This window comes from Dermacentor variabilis, chromosome 11 (assembly GCF_050947875.1).
Source record: "Dermacentor variabilis isolate Ectoservices chromosome 11, ASM5094787v1, whole genome shotgun sequence".
In the NCBI taxonomy this organism is placed as follows: domain Eukaryota; kingdom Metazoa; phylum Arthropoda; class Arachnida; order Ixodida; family Ixodidae; genus Dermacentor; species Dermacentor variabilis.
This window is the reverse complement of record NC_134578.1, coordinates 69,216,670-69,231,396: the sequence shown is the minus strand read 5'-3', so window position 1 is coordinate 69,231,396 and position 14,727 is coordinate 69,216,670. Positions and strand designations below refer to the sequence as shown.

At 42.3% G+C, this 14,727-nt stretch overlaps 1 protein-coding gene across 1 annotated transcript in view; it reads left to right on the top strand.

Moving 5' to 3' along the window:
- Nucleotides 1-4,838, top strand: part of LOC142563317 (trypsin-1-like) — a 29,220-nt gene extending 24,382 nt beyond the window's left edge. Inside the window, exons 6-8 of the mRNA XM_075673876.1 lie at nucleotides 706-820; nucleotides 2,520-2,674; nucleotides 4,078-4,838. Of these exons, the coding sequence (XP_075529991.1) occupies nucleotides 706-820; nucleotides 2,520-2,674; nucleotides 4,078-4,488 (681 nt within the window). The 3' untranslated portion in view covers nucleotides 4,489-4,838. The remainder of the gene's footprint in view (nucleotides 1-705; nucleotides 821-2,519; nucleotides 2,675-4,077) is intronic.
- The last annotated feature ends 9,889 nt before the right edge of the window (nucleotides 4,839-14,727 follow it).

The window sequence follows — 14,727 nt, the reverse complement described above, 5'->3', positions numbered from 1 at the left end:
AAGACTAGGTGGGGTGATGAAATTAATTCGCAGGCGCTAGTTGGAATCGGTTGGCGCAGGACAGGCGCAATTGGAGATGGCAGGAAGAGGCCTTAGTCCTGCAGTGCACATAACATCGGATGATGATGATGATGATGATGATGATGATGATTATGATGAGTATGGTGATGATGAATCTTCGTCTAGAAGTCAATTATAGCTTCCAGTTTGTCGTTATATTACTTGGTTGCGCTGAATATTACCAGCAAAATTCTCGCCACTCCTCCTAAATTAGCACCCCTGAGCTAAACAAGATGAGTTGCTGGAATTCCCACGTGTCATTTTTCTCTGTCGCTCTTTGTAAATCCCCCAGTGGTTATTTCACATCAGTAATACCATAGACTAATAGGCGTAGCGCTACTAAAATTTTACGTATTTGTTCTGTCGCTGACAAAAAGTCTGCTCTCGCTACGATTGATGAGTTTGTTATTGTGGAACAGTGTGCTTTCATGCTTGCTCCACTGAACATTTTCCTTTAGGAACCGATATAGGCAGTCGAGATTAATTATGCTACAGTGATGTATACATCTTCGGCTTTGACAACCATGGGGGCTTTTACTGTTTTAGAAAATATAATGCCGGTAAAAGGCTCAGAGTCTGAATACTGTTTTTGGCATTATTGATTGGCTGCTGACGCTTGTACATTATTGTTTCGCTTTTCCACAGTTGCAGGAATCTCTGTATATAGATCACTTTGTGAGGCCAGTGTGCTTACCGGAAGAAAAATTGAACCTCACAGGGAAGCCGGTCACCATCGCTGGTTGGGGATACACAGCCGAGAGTGAGCTAATTTCATTCCCCGAAAATCTTATCCAAATCACTTAAAGGCCGACAGCAATGAAATTTCACTCGCTCTAAATTGCCTATAATCGCTTAGCATATACGCGCACTACAAATGTAAACTTAATAAAACCGTAGGGTCGGAAATTGTTTAATTTTATTATTAGCTGCCTTTAAGGTTGGAGGCCACATATAAAGGTCAATTTTCTTGCAATAGAATATTTTTTTGGCATTTTATGTATGCCCAACCATTCAGAAACATGTAGTAATAGAAGTTATTCTCTTCTTGTCACTAGTTTGGGAGTTTGAGTTTTCCAGCCCATACCCTTGTGTTGCGAAACCGAAACCACATTGCATTGGCTCCGAAAATCAGTACTATTTCTTTTATGAAAATGTTGTTCAAAAATACTTTTTGGATATTGTGTTGTCGATGCGCAGACACACCAATAAAACGAAATTCTAGTGCATCTCACGAGGGCCCCAGCTATGAACGTGGTGCATTTTAGTCCTCTATGTGTTGTTGTCGAAATCTTTCACATGGTTTCGAGCAATTGTTTAGGCTTTTCTCAAAACGAGATTTGGCTGCACCTCATCTTTCACAAACCTTTCTAACTTTTTTCTGAACAAATATTTTCGAAGCAAATTTTGCACACTCATTCCGCACATAGGAATGTATGCAACGAAGTAGGACAAAAGAAATTTATGTAATATTTTTTCTTATTTACAGCTCATTGCTCCAATCGATTTCGTTCAAATTGGCAATTTTTTTCCATGTGATTAGTTTTTAGAACATTACTCCATCAATATTTACTACATTACATTTATTCCAGCTCATTGCATAGGTCACAAATTAGCTAGATAAAGGCCAAAGATTTGCTCAAATTGGCAATTTATTATGTACTTGTCATCGTTAGCGTGACCAGCACTTTCAACGCATTTTATAACAAAACTTACATTGCAAGAATTTAAACGAACCATATTTTGCACTTTAAACTGAAAACGATTACAAAAATTATGAAAATGTACCGGCTGCCCTTTATTTCTGAATCTTCTCTATTCGGGATGTCTCCAATTTCAGGTGTCACCAACTAATGCTTGAGAACACTCAAACAGCGTTCCTACTCCCGCATGCTACTAGTGCCATGTGCCCTTCGCGGATATGGCCCTTGGGGCCTCCAGGCAGTCACCCTCAAGCATATACAAACACGTAATCGCGGAGTTCAGTCGGAAGTAATATTTACTTTCTTACAGTACACAAACGAAACTAGTGGCACGGCCTAAAGATGTCCAGTTCTTTTCGTATCGTTTCTAAGTTGGCGCTATATATGGATCTTGCAACTCACAATATCTAACGCTTATAAATTTTTTCAGCTTGGGTGCGAGTTTAACTGCATTATTCATTTCGGTTTGACGTGGCGCACACAAGCTTTGCTTGCGTTGAATTTTTATAATTTACGTTTTTGGAGAAAATATTGCATTCATGGCCAATTATACAGAGGGATGTCCCGCAAAACTAAAAACAAATGTACCTTTGCGACGGTACGATAGTCAACTGGTTTCTCTTTAAAAGCATGTTTTCTTCAAATAATTCCAGTAATTGAATCGTGCATCTGTGAACGCAATAACCACCGTATCGTTACTTCTACTCACTTCCAGAGTCTTCAGAAATATAATAATTTATTCGCTAATTTTTCTTGCAGACAAGTCTACTATGTCCTACGAACTCCTTCAGATAAATCGTGAAATTCTACCATACACAAGGTGCGAAGAGACGCTTGTGGAGAAATGGCAGGCCCCACTGTTAAACAGCTCTGTGATATTGTGCACTTCCTCTACGGACGAAGACGCCTGTCAGGTAAAGCATAGGACTTCTGTTTTGTTACAGCGAGAATAACGCTTCCGGGCATATGTCACCACATCAGAAAACTTTAAATTTGATGGCAAGGGGAGGTGGAATTCATGGTAGAGTTTGTTTGCAGAAATATCCTCGTTCATCTCGATATCCGTAAACGCATAGGTGCTTTCATGGGAGCTGGGTAACTAGGGCTGTTAATCTACGGGGTAACTACAACGCCTTGTATAGTGTCGTTAAGGACCCCTGTGAAACGAATCGCGGCTAATGTAAAACGGCGCCTGTGCTCTTGACACCAAAGAACTAGAAAGTATGCTGGAGGGAATGTTCTCTCAGAGAAGTGTACGGTGTATAACGCAAATTCGTTCATCTGGAGTATACAAAAAAGCATATTTTAGACCTCGGTGGAGAACTTCAGACTTGCCTACAGATTGTTGAAGGTAACCTCAGAATCAACCTAATAAAGATACGTGTTTGGGGTCAAGGCGATTGACCATTTGTCAGCCCGTTTGAAATATTTTTCTGTAAATTCATTGGCATATTATTCTGTAAAGATAGGCAAGAAGGTGAAAGGTAACTTCGTAAATTTATTCTGCTCAATGCGAAGGCACTAGTTTCGGAAAACAGACAATAAATACTGAGGGAGCATTTAATTTTTATATGTGTTCGAGAAACGTTTACATACACAGATGTTTTCAACCTCCGCGTCACCCGCCGTAGTTCCTCAGTGGCTGTGGTGTTGGGCTGCTGAGCACGAGGTCGCGGGATCGAATCCCGGCCACGGCGGCCGCATTTCGCTGGGGGCGAAATGCGAAAACACCCGTGTGCTTAGATTTGGGTGCACGTTAAAGAACCCCAGGTGGTCAAAATTTCCGGAGTCCTCCACTACGGCGTGCCTCATAATCAGAAAGTGGTTTTCGCACGTAAAACCCCAAATATTATTTTTAACCTCCGCGTTAACGGTATGGATTAGAGACATATCGTGACCCTATTTTACTTTAATAATATCGTTATTAGTATTGTTAACAGATAACTTCGTGGAAAGATGCCAACCGTTTATACAATGTCTTTCGAATTAGCAAAACGAAGCACTGCACAGATCAAATTTTTTTCGACGGTACTGAATAGTGCTGACAAGAGAAAGCTGTATATAACACAACACATTCCGCATAACTGCACATAACTGCACGCACGCTTCTTTGCTATACAGTTTAGCGATGAGTGTTAACAAACCTGCAACCCCAAGTATAGGCATATTGCACAATGATGGCAAGGTATTTCTTTCAGCTTCGTAGGCAGAAACACAGTAAGGTTGGATCCTTTTTCAACGAGCAGCACGCTCCTTGAAATATCCTGGTTCCCATGACCAGCATGCCACATCGTATGCCTATACATTTATTTTACAGGGTGACTCTGGTGGTCCTGTCACCATGTGGAGACGCGGACTTGGCTACCAAGTGGGCATCGTGTCATTTGGACTGGGCTGCGCTCGACCAAACGGCACCAGCCTACACACGAACCTTCACTTCTACCTGCCGTGGATCGCCTCCGAGATTTCATCTCGCCGTGGCACACATGTGATCTACCCTAGCGATGCCGATAATCAGCGTGTCACGACTCCGAGCAAAGAAACCAACACCCCTCACGCCGAAGCGCCCAACGGGAAAATAGAAAACCTGTTTCTGCAGCTTCAAGAGAAGAGCCTCGTGCTGAGACATTCGGTACATAGCTCGACAAACGGCGAAGTCCAGCCTTCGAAGACACGTACGCAAGAGGAGAGAAAAGACAAACATCTCCTGCGAGCAAGACCAGAATAGAAAAAGTGCATTCGCTTGTCGCGCCTTCCAGTGAGAGAAACGACTCTTCTGCGATAACATCTAGCCGCAGGCAAGTCAGAAGGTCTACTGTAACCCTTCCTACGAAGGTGACCACAAAATTAATTGAACTGATCTCCACAGCAGGAAGCAGCTCCACGTACATTACAAGACATGCAAGAAAATTTCGTCGCCACATTCTCGAGCAGAGGCAGCGGAACGGTTATGGCGCGTACTTCTAAAGGAGAAAGCAAGATTTTATCACCCCGCCTCCTAGCGCACGAAGCGTTACGTGTGAATCAAATCAAATATGTAGCGGCGCTGTAATGGTATGTCTCTGAAATTAAGATAAAGTACAGCCTCATTGCGTGTTGCGGTGTTTTCTTACTGAAGAAACATGCGCTTTACAGACGCTCTTCCCAGTGCCTGAAGCAATGCCAGAATCACGTTTGACTGCGCTGTCGCTTGCAAGCTCCTTATAATTTCCCAGCCGGGATGTACCACCGCACATAGGGAGCAAATACACAGGAATTGTTGAATCTCAAGGGACTACACAAGCATTAAGAATGAATGAAATAAGGTAACATTTGAACCGAATGACTGTTACATTTAAAAATGTAGCGACTTCTAGGCCAGAGGTAAATAAAATGGGAATGCGATAAGTTCTCCCAGAGCAACTTTAGGGACATTTTTTGAAAATGAACACGCCTTTCCTGTCTCAATACGTTCAAATGCATAACTTCTATGGATCTACGTGAACAGGCTAAAAGTAGGCGTTTGATGGGAAATCCATTCAAGAAGATTGAGAGAAAATGTTCTCAATTTCAGCAGCACAAAGCGCCATAAAATAATGGTGTACTACGTGGTTTAAGGTTCAAGGTCGCAGGGTAACTACAGGGTAACCGGCATACGAAAGAACATAACGGCCGCACCATCGTGTTTCGGGAATAATCTTTGTACTTAAAAACTGTCGAGGATGTGTTCTGTGGCCGGGTATGTGCGGTTGGCAAAGATAGTCGGAAGGATTAATCATAATAGGGGCAAGAGAAATCGCAGGCATTGCGAATATTTCAGTAACGCTGCTTTCAAGGCAGCAATCAACAGATCTGGCACCGATGGATTAATGTCTTCAGATTGCACTAAAATTTATCGAGAGAAATGGCGGTCTGCATTTCCACACTGGGGACACGTATACCTGCTTTTATGCCGTTAGGCTCGTTCCTGGGTTATTTCCCAGGCCCACCGAGTACTAAGCGGTATTTTTTTTTCTTTTCAACTCGTACTTATCACCCTGAACTGTTTCTCTTCATTGTGGATGTTATGACACACATATAGTACGTTTGCTGTCGAAGGAACATTGAGGAGTGAGGGTAAGTATGCCATTTACGAAAGAAGAGAGGAAAAAGTGGCACTCTAAGCCGTCATATTTAAAGCAAAGGAACACAGGGGCCAAGCAGAGGCAAATGACATAAGAAGAACACCGGTATATAAAATGCTATAAAAAACAGGCGTCCAAGGAACCTTTAAAATATTTTGGAATTCTCAGCAGGTAGTACACTTTAGAGACTTCGGTTGACGTTAAAACGGAGAAGAAAACATGGTTGTAATGATGATAACGGATGGATGACGGTGCCAGGGCAGTATGACCGTGATGCCACAAGAAATATTATGAAGACAGCATGACAGTTACGACGATTGTAGCAGTACTATCTCGTATAGTTTTCCCGTAATAGCCGTCTAAACTAATCTATGATATTCAAGACTTTCATACGCCGAACGACATACACAGAACTCGTGAGACCATTAGCAGCAATGCGGCATTCCGACATTAAACTGATAACGCCTTAACTAATTTTATTTTTGCATGGCATGTACTAACTTGTTTTTACTAAGCTCGAAACCAAAATTGGGCATGCTCAAGTATAGGTAACGATGTTGCTTTCTGGTACGGCGCATTGAAAGGAGCAGTGTCAGGCTACAGGAGATAAAATACTGTTTAAGTTTAGCCGTTCCGTGCAACCGAACATTGCAGTTACTTCATTATTTCATCTGAAAACACAACTTATTACGGTGCATTAGTAATGTTGTGTCAAATAACGCTGCTTTCAGCAGCACAGCGCGTCATCAAACTATGGTGTACTACGTGGGGAAAGGTTAATCAATAAAATTAAACTGGGGTTTTACGCGTCATAATCGCGATCTGATTATAAGGCACACCGTATTGGAGGACTGCGAAATAATTCTGATCAGCTGGGGTCCTTTAAAATGGCCCCAGTGCACGGGACACAGGCGTTTTTTGCATTTTGCTCTCCTCTATGTGTGGCCGCCGCGACTGGGAATCGACCCCGCGACCTCGTAATAGGCAACTCGACACCATAGCCGCTAAGGCTTCGTGGCGGGTAGGGAAATGCTCGAGGTCAAGGTCGAAGCATTAGACCTGAGGCTACGTCCTATTTCTGCAGAGTAACCGACATACCAAAGAAGATGGCGGACTCACCATCGCATTTAGGTGATATTGTTTCAACTGAAAAACTATATGAGACGATGTCTTTTGGGGTCCTTTTAACATAGGGCTGGTAGAGGTTGTTCGGACGGAGAAATCATACCAGAAGTGAGAAAAGTTGCAGTCATTGGTGATATTTCCATCAGCGCTTCACCGAAATTAATGTAAAAAAACATGAATACTTTCTTTGAAGCCTACTATGTGTTATCTAAGGTTTAGTGCGTCGAAGCTATTCTTTCTCCAGTCTTACTCCCTTCCGTCCAAATGACATATTTGCTGCTGAATCGAAAATTGGCCTCAGTACATATTTAATGACATGTCTTTTCTCGTTTATTTGGTAGCACTTCTTATGGCTGTATCTAACGTAATTCTCGGCCAAGTTGATAAATCACACAGTGTTTCTATGCACTGTTGGGGCCAGAAGGTTCTTTGTATAAAAAATTAACCGACACTAGCTCCGTGGCTATGACGTTACGCTGACTAAAAAGTCGCTGCTTGAATTCGTGGCTTGGCTGGTCGCATTAAGACGTGGACGAAATTACACTTCGAATTTAACAGATAGATTAAGGTCACACTAAAGAGCCCACCTGATCTAAACAATTAACAGGACCTCACAACGCGGTTCTTTGATCTTGCCTCTTTAAATGTAACGATTGAACTGGCTAATGGCAGACACAATACGGACAGGCAATGCTTCACTCCGCTATAGATGTACTTACAAGGTTGCTGACTTGGTGTAAAGAATCAGATAAAACCGGTATGCAACAGCATTCACGCTACATAGTTATCAACTGCTTTTAGATACTTCGTTAAGTGTAGCATAGCAATAGACACTACATTTACCCCACCCACGAAAGAACAAATCAACAAACGGATTTTTCCCTGTTCATAAAGGAAAGTATGGAAGCCAGCTTGTTGGTCTGCACTCTCTCAAAAGGTGCCGTCGGTTGTGAACTGGCTTTGGATACTTCACTACATGTAGCATGGCTAAAGACACACTACACTCATAGCAATAGCGTTGCTACAGGAGATCAAGCCGGATATTTCAAATTGCGCCACTTGGATTTCAATAACGCTTCTAGTCGTCCCAAATTCTGGCTATCTATACTGTTCGGGCGTGCGGTGCATAATGATGGCGTATTCTTTGAACGCGGAAGCGTTAAGGGCGCCGTGTCACCGAAAATAGGGTGTGGGCGTCCGGTGCCGGTGTCGCCGTGAGCGAAAACTCGTGTACGTATTTAGGTGCATGTAGTATATGCCACACCTTGCCATATAACATGCGGTATATGCGGGTTATATTGCCAGACCATTCTGTCAGTTAAGTTACTCATACCACGTCTAACATTCATGACAAAACATAAGAAGCCAACAAACACTGACACCAAGGACAACATAGGGGAAATTACATGTGCTTAATAAATGAAATAAAGAAACGATAAATTAATGGAAATGAAAAAGGATGAATAAACAACTTGCCGCAGGTGGGGAAACATCCCACAGCCTTCGCATTTCGGGTGCGATGCTCTACCAATTGAGGTACCACGGCGCCGTTTCCCCGTCCACTTTCTAGGGCATTTGTTTCCTTGTAGAACCCTGGGAATGTTAGCCAGCGCCACCCGTCACAGACGTTCGTGGCGGAGGCGGAACATCCTTTCTGACTCAGGCGTCACGGAAACGTGATCTTTTTGGGTGAAGACAACCGGTCAATAAACCCACACATGCTACCTGTAGGCATCAATGTTGCCACATTCGGGACCCTCGTTATGTAATAAACGAGGGTCAAGTTAGTCTAGGGGCCCGTTTCTTCAAATAAGAAGAACGCATGTTCCACATCCGCCGCCAAGGTCTGTGAGTGGTGGCGCTGGCTAACACTCCTAGGGTTCTACAAGGAAACATAAATACCCATGAAAGTGGACGGGCAAACGGCGCCGCGGCAGCTCAGTCGGTAGCGAATCGCAAGTTAAATGCGAAGATTTTGTGATCGTTCCCCACCTGCGGCAAGTTGTTCATTCATCCACTTTCATTTCCAATTATTTATCTTTTTTTTGTTTGATTTACTAAGCGCAAGTAATTTCCCTTATGTTGTCCTTGGTGTCAGTGTTCGTTGGCTTCGTATGTTATGACTATGAAATATCGGGCCCCTCGGTTGACCCCCTTTATTCTCTTTTATTCATGACAAAGTTATTCCTTGGATTTTTGAGAATAACAGCCCACAAACAAACCTCATGAAACAAAACACTGACAGCGCATGTTTTTTTTATGTTAACTCTACTCAGACTCCAATATTAACTGTGCGGAACAATAACAGAAACCTAGACATGATGTTCTTTTTTTTATTTTTTGCCCGGCTGTGCACACCCTCCGGCATTGGTCCGCGCAAGCGGCCGTGTTTCTACCAGGAAGGTAGCCTTAGTGCATAGAGTTCGCCGCAACATTTCCCGGTAAACATTACAATTACATAAGCTGCAGTTTCTGGGAAGCGTGAGACGCAAGCAGAGATCTTTGAATGCTATCACGTTCCACTCTTAAAGGTGAAGCTTAAGCGTCCTCCAAAATTTTAACTAGCAACTAAGGCATCTCTTCATTGTTACGTGGTGCAATCATTGTGGGAACTACTTTCCTTAAAGCGGAGAGTCTAATGTGGCAGACAGGTCCTTCTTTTTGAAAGCAGTCTCTTTCGCAGAAATAAACTGTCCCACACAGCCATCCATGAACAAGAAAAACAAATAAGTAGCAAACACCCATTTTCATCCCAACTTTTCTAGCAGATGCTAAGTGCTGCAAACTTCGCATGAACGTGAAGTATCATAGAAATAAATGTTATGCAAGGTGCCCGAAGTGCTAGTAAACAGAAATTGCAGATATCCTGGAGTGCTGGCACTTGAAAATCGGGTATATTCCGCACAGATTCTTCGTGGTTTGAATCGCAGCCTACACATTGGAGATATATTCTTCCAGATGGTCTTTCGGGTGGTCTTGATCTATTTATTAACTTTAAAACATGTTTCTCACAAGACACTTGCAAGTGTCTGCCCAATTATATATTTGATGCGTATTCTGAAAGCACATTTCTTGGTGCATATAAGTCTGGCTGGAAGAAATGGCGGCTTCTTATTTCTGCCTTATCCCAGAAGTGCCCACAAGGTACTGCAAAAATAACGGTATGAGCGACAGATGTCGCGAATTTGTCCACATAAATTCTATTGCCTCTGACATTTTGCCTATAAAACAGGGTGCACCTCAGGGCTCAAAACTGGGCCCACTATTGTTCTTAGTTTATGTAAGTGATATTGTACGAATACCTCTGTCACCTGACTTGGCAATGTATGCCGATGATACCAACGTGTTTTTTATATCCAATGACACTTCTGAACATTCTGTGAGCGTTAATGCTTATCTAAATCGCCTATTATTTTGGTTGAGTGAAAATAGTGTTGAAATAAATACTGCAAAAACAACATACATTTTATTCAGGGCTCATAACAAGAACATACGCAATCACACTAATATTTATTACAATTGTACGGTAATTAACCATGTCCAATAACAAAAATTCTTAGGCGTATGGTTTAATGAACATTTATCTTGGAGTTCATATATAAGGATGCTATGCAATGACCTTTCTAAATCTGTCGGTATCATTAACAGTATAATCCAGCTGATTCCGCTTTGGTTCAAATGACAGTTATACAGTGCTCTCCTTTACTCTTAAATCTGCTATGGAACCTTGGTTTGGGAAACAACTTGAAAAACAAACTACAACGAGTTAATTCTTTTACAGTAACGAATCTTACGTATCTACTGCAATTACCATGGCCGTTTGGTAGACCTTGAAACAGCTCCATTATTTCAACACTACTCCCTTCTTCGAGCAGGCATAATATAAGATGCGTCTGGTCGCCATACATAAACGAAAACTATCCACCAAAATAGACAACAAGGGAATATCTCGTCATTTAATATGCAGGAATAGCAGACACCGAAAGCAAATTATGGTAAAAAAACGTTCATGTATCAGTCGATAGAAATATTAAACAAGGTAGGAGAACTGTTAAACTTTAGGGTTTCAGAAAGCGCCTACATAAAAGAGCTTAGAGCATTATTACTGTCCGATGACATTTGTTTTCCCCAATTATTGATATTTTCCTTTTATTGCATCTCTATCTATGCTTGTATGACCTAACAAAGAACGCACATAAATAACATTTGGGCTCATGCTTATGCGGCTTCCTCATTCCAATGAACAAATATTGTGAAGTTTTATTACTGAAATTCTGCTCTCTTGTGCGAAATGTATGTGCGTTTTATATGTATTCATTTGTACTGCTTATAACCGCTGTTGTACCAGTGGCGTCTGGGACCTCTGTCAGGCTTTCTTGCCTTTAGTCCCAGTATCCCTTCGCCCGGAAGATAAATAAACTCGATTCATGCATTCATTCATTCGAACGATCAGCATAATATTTTTGATGCAGCAGCTTTACTGAAATGTAATCTTTTTGTACTGATGATGTTTGATATTCCAGTACACCAAGAAGGCTATTAAATTGGGCCGTAGCCGTTAAGGTAGAAACGTAAACGTTAAGGTAGAATTTTTGTCAGTATCTGGTATTTTCACATGAACGCATATTGCTCAGTATACGAGTACTATAGCATCTTCCCGTCCGTCCCTATGCAGCCGCTGCCGTGAATTCACCTACCTCGCACCCAGCTACCTCGTACCGAGTAGCGAAAAGTCATTAACATGCTGCCGCCTATGGGCCGCATAGACGGGTATTGTAGGTAAATTATTTTATTCAAGGAAGCAATTTACCGGCCGAAATTTAGGTACCTAGACAAAACAAAACAAAAATGAAGTTCCTGCTGGGTGACGTGCCTGCTGTTTATCTCTTTGCGTGTCCCGTTATACGAGGATCACTTTTGTGAAATGCATTTGTCGCCTGCTTCAGTAAGCCAGTACTATTGCGTGTCGCTGTTGAACTCCTGGCCGCGGGTCTTATCCTGGCGACGGGTGGCCGCGTTTTGATGGGGACGAAATGCGAGAATGCTCCTGCACTCAGATTTGGGCACACGCTGTCGAATCCCAGTTGGTATCGATTATGGCAAAGTGCGCCACTACGGCATGCCTGATAAATATAGTGAGACTTTGACGCATATGTAACTCCAAAATTTGTTAAATGTTTCTGTGCCAATTACGCGGCGCATAGAATGCGCCATAAATGGCAAGAATATACTGACAGCCCCACTGTGAAGAAGGGGACCTTTTTTAGGCGCTAGCACTCAATGCGCCACGTTTCTTTTCTATGCATGCCCTGTTTCAATTCGGCGCGTGTCACAGCGCTCGACTTTATATAGAATGGGAGTCCTGCTTAAAGCATCCAGACACGAACGACCAACAAATGGAAACAGAAGATATCCTTACGATCTCGTTTGCGCATACTTCAAGCTTTAACAGGCCCGAATACCGGGGGAACATATAAAAAGAAAGCATGCAGCTCAAAGAGAAAAATAGCTCATACATTAGGAGTGTTTCAGCCACGTCTTTACATGTCATTATAAATTTATTTAAAAGCGGTTGTGCTTATTATTTGGTACAAGAGCCCACAGCACGCACGACACACGTGTCACAGATTCTTTTCTGCTGATTTTGCTCATAATGAAAAAATATTCATGGTATTTCACACGCACAAAAAAGAAAGCATCCCATTCTTCCCCATGGAAGTACATGCGAAGTATGTTGTAGTGGATGGAAATCACTCATATGTGTTGACGCTTGTTGTCGGCGGTCGTTTTTTATGGTCGTATCCCGTTTGTGAATGGGAAATAAAAATGATGTACTCTATGGTTTACTTCTAGAGCCAAACAGGACACGAAGCGTCCCCAAACGAGGTGGCACGATGCCGATTCTACAAAAACACCAGTTACCGACGCACCGAAAACAGCAAATCAATGTTGTCCTAACCTGCAACACACGCGCAATGTGTTGGATGGTTGACGAAGCTGAATGAAGCAATGGTCGCAATGCGCACTAGATAGCCAAGTGTTACTGTTCACAACGGTGTACAGCTCACGAGCTCGCGCGAGAGCGCAATTTATAGTTAGGCTCTCGCACGCAGTGCAGTCGGCCCCCATGAAGCGGTATTCTCGTTGCGATTCCGGTCATATCACGTCGGAAGCTTTATAAAAAACAAGATTTTTACACAACATACGTGGGTTCATTTCATTTTCAAAGCTGGTGATGGCTGTACTGCTGCCGCAGCCCACAGGACACACGTGTCACAGTAATCCTACAAATCTATTAGACGCTTATCTGCTGATTTTTCAAATAACGAAGAAAAAATTCATGCTATTTCCCAAAAAAGCACCATATTCTTCCCCATGAAAGTATATGCGAATTATGTTGTAGTCGATGCAAATTACATAGATATTTCTTGGTGCTTCTTCTCAGCGCTCGTGTTTCTTTATCTTATCCTATTGTCCAAGCTCTTCCCAATTGTTCATTAAAATTGATACAAGAACCAGAACGCAATTTTCAAATTGTAGCTATCAGGCTGCAGTACGCAACATGTGACACTTTTTAAAGGACACTGTGACGACTCGAAAGGAAAGCTTTAATATACATAAGATCATTCGTATATAGAAAATGTCTCTCTCTCTCTCATATATATATATATATATATATATATATATATATATATATATATATATATATATATATATATATATATATATATATATATATATATATATATATATAGAGAGAGAGAGAGAGAGAGAGAGAGAGAGAAGAATTATGTGATAGACATATAGGATCATTTCTTCTCCCCCCTCTTTAGAGAGAGAGCACTTCCTTTCCATTCATATCGCGACTTGTCGGCGCAGGTCGCTCATCGGCTGTGAATTTGGTTACGATGCATCAGACAACAAAGCCATGGCGTACAAACACTGGTAACATACACGCGATAAGAATAGGCTGAGCGTTATCGCCGTCGTTCTTTCCTTGTTTCCACCCACTTCAGTGGTTCTGCGCAAAATATGGCTGCCCCCTGTAAAGTCTGCAAATTCCGGTCTAACCAAGGAAACAAAGGTGCGATAACATTCATCTTTTTCATATTTCAATGTTGTAGACAGCTTTCGCTCTCTGTAATTGTTGTCACGAGCTACCTCGTTATTAAATCCGTAGCCCAGCGCAGTCTGAGCCGACAACTGGAGACGGACGTCGAGATTATGTGGGCTTGTCTGAACGAGTGTGCGAGAGTAAAATATTGTGGTCTATAGAGTCCGCTTCTTACACGTCTTCTCTAGGGGTCAGCTGCTCGAAACTGGTTTCGTTGTATCCGTCAGTTCATTCTGTTTTACCGCTGATAATGACCATCACCGTGACCGTCAAGCTGCCTGCAGGCCACCGCCTCCTCCTCAGTCTCACTTTCACAATATGGCCATGAGGAATAAATCTTTGCACGCTACCGCCAGTGTAATTCTAACTCATGTTCCAGAGGCAATGTATAGCTGGGAAATGCAGATCATTCACTCATCATTTTCTCTTAGCTATTATGTACCGGCTTGTGCCATAGAGTAAGGAAAAATACTAGCAGTGAGCGTCACGTGACATTACTGAACCGCAGTCACAAAAATATAAAAGAAAGTCGCATGCCGAATAGGCCCTCAGAACGTGATACGCAAAGGGTAATTTATAGCCGCCAAGCACCCCAAGAGATCGACAAGGAGCAGGGTGGAGAGCG